The sequence below is a fragment of the Helianthus annuus genome, chromosome 16 (assembly GCF_002127325.2).
Source record: "Helianthus annuus cultivar XRQ/B chromosome 16, HanXRQr2.0-SUNRISE, whole genome shotgun sequence".
In the NCBI taxonomy this organism is placed as follows: Eukaryota; Viridiplantae; Streptophyta; class Magnoliopsida; order Asterales; family Asteraceae; genus Helianthus; species Helianthus annuus.
Window position 1 is genome coordinate 143043183 of NC_035448.2, and position 8518 is coordinate 143051700.

At 36.5% G+C, this 8518-nt stretch overlaps 1 protein-coding gene across 1 annotated transcript; it reads left to right on the forward strand.

Annotated features, from left to right (window-relative positions):
- The first annotated feature begins 4895 nt into the window (after window positions 1-4895).
- On the forward strand, window positions 4896-6320 carry LOC110919742 (protein VARIATION IN COMPOUND TRIGGERED ROOT growth response-like). The gene is made up of 2 exons (XM_022164001.1): window positions 4896-5395; window positions 6242-6320. The coding sequence occupies exons 1-2, from the start codon at window positions 4896-4898 to the stop codon at window positions 6318-6320; spliced, it is 579 nt and encodes a 192-aa protein (XP_022019693.1).
- Window positions 6321-8518: the final 2198 nt, after the last annotated feature.

Genomic DNA, 8518 nt, shown 5'->3' on the forward strand with positions numbered 1-8518 from the left:
AAGACGCTGAATATCTTGAATGTTGTCGAGGTTAGCCGATGTAACATGGCTCTGAATTTCTGAGGCTAGACCCTTGAGGTACAACTCGATGCGCTTGATCGGAGGGTCTACCATGGTTGGACACAAGATAGCCAGTTCGTTCGATCGCTTCGTGTAAGCTTCTATCTCTGACCCCGTCATCTTCAAGTGATAAAACTCATCTTCCAGCTTGTGAATGTCGTCACGCGTGCAGTATTCTCGCTTGATGAGTTCCTTAAAATCGTTCCATGGGGTGGCGTTAGCAGCTGCCAACCCGAGAATCTGAACTTGCACGTTCCACCAGGTGAGCGCAATCCCTTCCAACGTGCCAGTGGCATACTTGACCCTGCGAGCCTCAGGGCATTCACACATTTCAAACACTGACTCTAGCTTCTCGAACCAATGGAGGAGTCCCACTGCCCCCTCGGTGCCACTGAATGAGCTTGGACGACAGTCCATGAAGTTCTTGAAAGTGCAGACAGGTTGCTGCGTGTGTTGACCTATTGTGTACGAATAGGACAAGGTTAAATACGAGAGTTATCGTAGGATCTAAAGACCCTAGTGTGAGTCTATACTGCAGGGTATACTACCTGCTTGAGCAGCTGCAAGTGCCGCAGCAACTTGAGCTTGAACGAGAGCCTCTAGCTGGGCTTGAGTCATGTTAATTCGTCCGGCCATTGATCTTCACATCAAAGGCAACATAAGTGAGAAAGGTTCGCAAATAGTGCGATGACAGAAGAGTGTAAGCACATAGGGGTTCTCATGTAACGACGTATAGTAAGCAATGTAATCTAGCATACTACGAGCAAAGTTCTAAGCAGTTCTAGCAAGCAGGTAATAAACATAAACCTTATTACCTAGGATGTTGAGTCTTGCACGTGGAGCGAAGCGTCGTTGTGGATCGTTGAGAGCACTGTTCTTGTTATAGTCTGGTTTTAATAAAAACATTTTCCCCATATTAAAACCAAGTTCTCTATAACCAATGGCTCTGATACCAATCTGTCACACCCCCAAAATCCCACACGCGGAGTACCACCGCTTGGGAGCGTGACATGACCAGGATCAAGCCATCAATCATATTGAACACCACATAATATAAATAAAATAGTTCGTAAAACCCAATTCAATACAATTGATGTTCTAGACCAAACATAGTATCAATAGCGGAAGCATAAGTATGTAACCCAAAGTAAATCATAAGTTCAAATATCCGAAACGTTAAACATAGTGTTCATGATCCATTGCCCACAACGACCCGCTTCTCCAGTGCAAGCTCCATAAGTACCTAAGGTGCTGCAAGGCATGCAGCAGAGAGTCAACAACTAGTTGAGCGAGTTCACAGAAAATAAGTTCGTAATAGTAATGAGTATGTTCATCTAGTTGGGGGCTTCCCATGCATGTATGTACTAATGGTGGGGGTTTCCCAATGCCTTGTATATAAATATTACTAGTGGGGGATTCCCACTTTTATCTTTACTAATGGGGGTTTCCCATTATGGTACTTACTAGACTATTTGCAACCATGTGTTCTTCTTAATCCGAGAACAGGAATACGTACAAGGTCACGTAGGATTTACGTGAGTGCCCTTCCCCGAGGACAGTGGTACGCGTGGGGTTTACGTAGGATTTACGTAAGTGTCCTTCCGACCCGGAAGACAGTAGTAGGTATTAGTTTATGTAGGATTTACGTAAGTGTCCTCCCGACCCGGGAGACAATGGTAGATACTAGTTTACGTAGGTTTTACGTAAGTGTCCTGACTATCCTGAGGATGATGGTCTATAGTCTAGCAATAGCGTAAGTACGAGTAATCATCCATTCCAAATAATCCAACCCAATTCCCAACCCGGGAATCCCATGCCTTGGCTGTGTGAACTCACCTTGGTTTGCTCGGTATGCTAAGTATGTGCTCAAATAAATCAGTCACGTCCTAGAGTATGCACGTATACACCATCAGTTTATATCCAAGTTGTGCACGTATAGGTAATCATACAAGTACTAGCATGTAGTCGTTATCACATAAGTTATGTACAACACTTAACAGCAGTTAAATAATCCAGTTAACTTTTAACAAGGTTAAATCATGTTACTGTGCAAAAATAACCAAGTTGGCGAAACAAGGATTTTTGGCGAAACACATAATTGACGAGACACATTTAGTTTCGCCAACTACCCTTGGCGAAACACCCCCCTCTGATTCGTCAACACATCCTTGGCGAAACACTTTTTGTCTCGTCAAGATCCCCTTTGACAAAACACCCTCTTGTTTCGTCAAAACCAAAAATATTCCAATAATAATAATCATGTTACTAAAATCCAAGTGGCCGACATCAACAGCCACCACCCAATGCCATAGGACCGAAAAATATATAGGTCAAATGACTTGAGATGCTCACGTGAAAGGTTAGCCGCCACTTCACAAAGAATATTCGGTTCCCTATTGGGCCAAACCCACATCCAATTGGATTTTGTTGACCGCCCAACCCTACTAATCGGAGGTTGACAATTCCTTTGACAAAACTGCACTCTTGAACGCCACATATTCCTAGGATTAAAGTTACTGACTTGATTATTTGTTTTGTAGTTTACCTAGCCGCCATATGAGGATTTATGATGACACCCACCATTATTTTATAACAAATGAAGCAAGCATGGCCGACATTAATTCTTTGCATCAATGAATTATTGGACCAAACTAGCATAAACAAAGTATCTCATTGAACCCTATATCACTCATAATAAAGAGTCAATGCTTGAATGGTTTGTTGTCAGTTCCATCACCGATCAAATAAAATTGCTACTGACATTACACATAAAATTACACTACAATCATGATGACTGACAATCATAATATAAATCATCAGCACAGTCGAATAATCTAATAACATTCAAATAATTGTTCTAAAAACATAAAATTGGATAACGATTAGCAACTAACCACGATGGTTCTTTGAGGGTTACGAAGTGCCGTCGATAGAGAAGAATGGCTCTAGGGTTTTTAGAATTTTGTAACCGTTTTTAAGTGCACCTCCTAAATTAATATAATCCCGTACAAGGGTTGGGCCTATATTGGGCTTGGCGAATCAGATGGCCAGCGAATCACTATCTGTTTCGTTGAGCTTGGAGTTTGACGAATCAAGCTTGTGTTTCGTCGGGATTGGGATTGGCGAATCACTTGATCCGTCGAGTTCATTCATGTGCTAACTAATCTACGATTTCTAAACAAATTCCACATTGTAACACCATACAAGTAGCATGTAATAATCACAACACGTATCACCTAATTACAACATGTACAGTCAAAGTCAATGGTCAAAGTCAACGAGCATCTAAGGTCGAAAGGTCGGGTTGTCACATAGATACATGTATCCTGATAGTCTTGAAATATGTTTGTTCTTGTGCAATACATCCATGCCACCGAATAACCAACATGCCTCCATCTCACCACCTGTTGGTGTTAATCCCTGACTCATTGCAAGTCGGTGATAAGAAAGGGTGACAAAGGAGACTAATGGTATGTTTGGCATGAAACTTTTAGGAGCTTTTAGAAGCTTCAAGCTTTAAACTTTTAAAAAAAAGTTCATACTCAATAAAAAGTCTTGTTTGGTTGAAGGAGCTTTTAGGTTAGGAGCTTGTAGCTTTTGGTTGAACGCTCCTACTAATAGCGTTTAGAAGTAGCTACAATCTTTTATGAAAAAAATGACTATTTTAACCTCTAAAGATAATGAACTTTTTAATGCACAAGCTTTTTAAATTTTAAATTATGTCCATTTTGGTTATTTTATACATTTTATTAAAAGCTTCAGCTACTCCGCCAAACACCAAATATATCTAAAAAGTTACAGCTACTAGCTATCAGCTACAGCTAGCAGCTATCAGCTTCCAGCCAACAGTTACCAGCTTCCAGCCATCAGCCACCAGCTACTTTTGTCAAACATACCCTAAGTCACAAGTAGGTGAACTTGAGAACCATATTTGACAATTTGGTTAAATTGGTTAAGTTTCCTAATTACATTACAGTTAATTATGGTAATGTATTGTCTAGCAAGTTAGAGTTTGATATTATCAACAGAGAAAGCGAGTTATGGTTTGATAGTTGTAATCAGTTTTTGAGTTATATTTCTGTTATTTGGTTTGATTGTCGACTGGGACATGAATTGACATGAGAACCAAGTATAATCAATCGATTAAACGAGTTGTAGACAAATTGGTGGCTAAGGTGTCGAGCTTCATTGATCAGCTGAAGCTCCCCCCACGGCATACTAAAGTTTGAATAACTATAAATAAACAAAAAGACTTAATAAATTTAGTAGAACAAATGAAAAACTTGATTTACTCAACACATTAATTATTTTGCTAGCAAAGCCTGAGTGTTTGGAATACAATTTGAAATTTATTATCACAAAAGTCTCAAAATTCGGATAATATTACTGTTTTTCTGTTGGAAAAAAATATTCGAAGAAAAAAAAGTTGCATCCCGAAATCATTGTAATGATCATTTTGTTTAGGGACGAACAAAAAGAATTCGAAAAGGAACGTTATGTTCTTTAGAGAACATGAACATAGAAAGTAAAAAAGAGTTTGTATTTGGTTGAAGTAGCTTTTTCTAAATTATTTTATGTCCATATAATTTAATCCTTATAATAACCGTGTTTGAAGGTCTTAACAATTTGTAATACCAAATGATATTCAAACCCTTTTCTTTGATTTTCTTGAGGTCCAAGTGCCACATATGTAAAATTTTATCTTAGAAAATTCAAGATTCAATTTTTGTGTTTGGCGCCTTCAGATCTATAAATACTCATTTAATATCCTCACATAATTCAATAAACACACACAAAAGCAAAAAAAGTAAATTTAACTCACTATTTTTAACCCTATGCAACGTTCAATCTCCTCAGCTAAAAATGTCTATCGCAACATCCTCCAGCACCATAGACCACCGACTGCCGCCATCGTTACAGGCCCGCAACCACCATGTGATGTGTTTATCAACCACCGTGGGATCGACACCAAGAAGAACATTGCGGGGCTTTTATATGATCATCTCATGATGTTAAAACTAAGGCCTTTTTTAGACAGTAAAAATATGAAACCGGGTGATAAATTGTTTGAAAAAATCAACAATGCAATCACCGAATGTAAAGTTGGCATTGTGGTTTTTTCTCCACACTACTGTCAATCTTATTTTTGTTTGCATGAATTGGCGCGCATTACAGAAACTAGGAAGAGGGTAATACCGGTTTTTTGTGATGTTAAACCATCTGAGCTTACTGTTATAAACCAATGGAATACACCTAAATATGAGCTAGATTGTTTCAAATCGGCTCTCGAGGAGGCTAAGTACACTGTTGGCCTAACCTTTAATTCGTCTAACGGGTAAGACAAACTGAAATTTTAGTGTCTTTAGGAAACACATGTCTAATTAACGAAAATTGCATGTAGCAATTGTGCTCTAGGTAGTAATATAGAACACTACATTATTGCAAGAACAAAAGTAACAAATATCTTTGATTTTTTGATCAATAGAATGTTTAAAACTTTGTACTTCTTACGTACAAATGCGATATGCTTATTTATATAAAGAAAAACTATCAAACTAATTTCTTTATATAGTTTTAATTTTTTTACTATATTTTCATAAACATAGGGTAGGTACTATAACTTAAGTATAACATAGACAAACAAATGTGATATGCTTATTTATATAAAGAAAAACTATCGAACTAATTTCTTTATATAGTTTTAATTTTTTTACTATATTTTCATAAACATAGTGTAGGCAGTAGGCACTATAACTTAAGTATAACATAGACACATAAACATTGTACTTCTATAAATTTTGTTTTTTTTTTATATATTTTAGATTGAAAAAACAAATGATTAATTTTGTTTAACGTGTGCAATATTTAGTTTTCTGCATTGGCTCCCCTACATATTGCATCAACTATCCACATCTGTGCATGAAAAATGTTCATTGATCAGGCTCGTAAGATCGAATTATACAGTGTATAAGTCTTAATGCATCAAGGGATGTCTAGTTTAAAATGTCATTAATCATTATGCAAATGGTATGTTAATTGCATGCTTGGATACCAACATGAGCATGCATAAAAAAACATCAAGATTTCTACATTAGAAATTACAATGCATCTTTAGCTTTTGCATGATGGTTAGGAGTCACAATGAGTTTCACTAGCTAATTAAAGTTTTGTCTGAACGCAGGGACTGGCCAGGATTTCTAGTGACCGCCACAGAAGCTATTATCCAGAACATGATAGAGGTGGAAGAGCAAAATCAATAATAGTTAAATATATTGATCGGTCATTAATTTAATTAACCAAAACAGTTAACAATTAATAAAATGTACGCATAATTCAATGCAATTTTATATGCATATAAACAAGGCTAAATAATTAAAATACATTTGTGAGTGTGGGACTAGCTCAATTGGTAGAGACTCTTGCCTCTTAATAGGAGATTTGGGTTTAATCCTAAACAAAGAGTGGATTAAGATTAATTTGGTGTAAATTAGGAGTGAGTAACCATTGCCATTCATAAAAAAAAAAAAAAAATTACATTTCCTTAACTAATTGACTGTTTCTTATATTCAAATAAGAATAATTAAGACTTCAATTTAAACATATGAATTCTTTTCTTGTCTTCATTTTTTTTTCTTCTTTGATTCCTATTTTTTTTTCTTCATGTAATTCCGATCTTCAATAATCAATAGAATGTATAAAGCGTGTGTTAACATTTTCATTTTTGCTTTAAATAAATATCATGTAAATTATCTTCTCTTCACAATATCACACCACTATGAATTGAAACAAGCTAGTAATAGACTTAGTCGTGCCATAAATTTAGAAAAAGGTGTTAATTCCTTTATACTGTCACACAATGCACTTGAATGCTTCCCAATGGGCTTCTCCAAGATCCACTGATAGAAACTTGGAAAATTGTGATCGGAATAAACGGTAGCAAGGGACCGATCTGCGACCAAAATCACAACGATCACAAAATTAACGATCAACCCATATTCAATCGCAAGTCTTATGACCGCCTTGTTTTGGTTGCAAATCATTCTTAAACATAATACTTTTTCATCTTTTTATTCACATTTAAAATTTACATCGAGATAGTTGGTAAACGGACAAAAAGCTGCGCCGCTGCCTCTTTTGAATAACAAACTATAAGTAGTTTTCTATTTAACTATAAGTAGTGGTCACAAACGATTTGCGACTTGAGAGGCAGTCGCAATTGGTCAGCTTTCTAGTAGTGAGATTATTGAAATCTACCTACTACAAAAGCCGTGAGCTGCCAAATCAGGCCTAGCATGTAGCTGTAGTCCACATTAAGTTGGTATCGTATTGCAACAAGTTTGAAGTTTATTGCAAAAGTTATGGTAACCGGCTCTTAGCCTATTGATATATAGGAACTACTATTATATTGGAATACCTTTCTGATGTACTTATGTGAAAAAAAAAAACGTACACTACATATATACATGAAAACATACAGCATCAAATAAACAAATGACCTAGCTAATATTCAAGTAGACAACGCTATATATCAAGCTGATTTCCTACATATATAGTGATATATAGCCATAAGGAATCAGAAGCAAATCAAACCTCGTGTACTACTGTCTTGGAGACTACTTCAAACCACAGAAGGGGTTCCTTAGAAAACTTGGAGACTACTTCAAACCACAGAAGGGGTTCCTTAGAAAACACCTGCGACTTTGAACTAGTTAAAATGTCTTAGAAAAGTTGTTTTTCGAACTAGTCTAGGCCTACGGTTCTTTGATAACGAAATATTCATCATTATGCCTTTGGACTTAATCGAGTTTGTTCACATGTAAGCGAATGGGCTACGAGTGGATGTTTGGGTTAGTCTAGTGTCAAGTCGGTTTACGGTTATTACTAGTTTTTGGTAACAGTCTTTTATTTGGTATTATTTTACTTATGGTATAATGTTTAGATGGAAATGTTTTATTTAAGAACTAGGGTATTGTAATTTGATGTGCTTTATTGATAAATAATAAAAAGAGTAGTGAGAGGAATTTCACAAACCATTAGTTCTGGGCCAGCCTAATTTCCAACACATATGACTTTAAGTTGATTGAATGTCTGAAACCATTGGTAGCTCTATGATGCAGTTGCAGGTTTTATGTAAACACTTTGATGAGCCACATGCATAATCTCAATTGTTTACCTATTTATGGTCAATCGTATATACTGACTTGATTATCAGATATTGCATACCTGCCACACATATAGATATACAGGTAAGAGGTATAGTAAGGACACTAGCAAACACTAGGCCTGTAAACGAACCGAACGAACACGAACATAGGCATGTTCGTGTTCGTTCATTTAACTTTAACAGAACATGAACACGAACACGAACATATAATCGAACACATTTTTTTGTTCGTGTTCGTTCATTAAGAAATCGGGCATGTTCGTGTTCGTTTATGTTCGTTTGTTTAAAGCCTAA

What these genes read in the sequence shown, in the direction of transcription:
- LOC110919742 (XM_022164001.1), top strand. Translation starts at nt 4,896, where the DNA reads ATGCAACGTTCAATCTCCTCAGCTAAAAATGTCTATCGCAACATCCTC. An exon ending in ACCTTTAATTCGTCTAACGG is followed by an intron (nt 5,396 to 6,241) that starts GTAAGACAAACT and finishes GTCTGAACGCAG; the next exon opens with GGACTGGCCAGGATTTCTAG.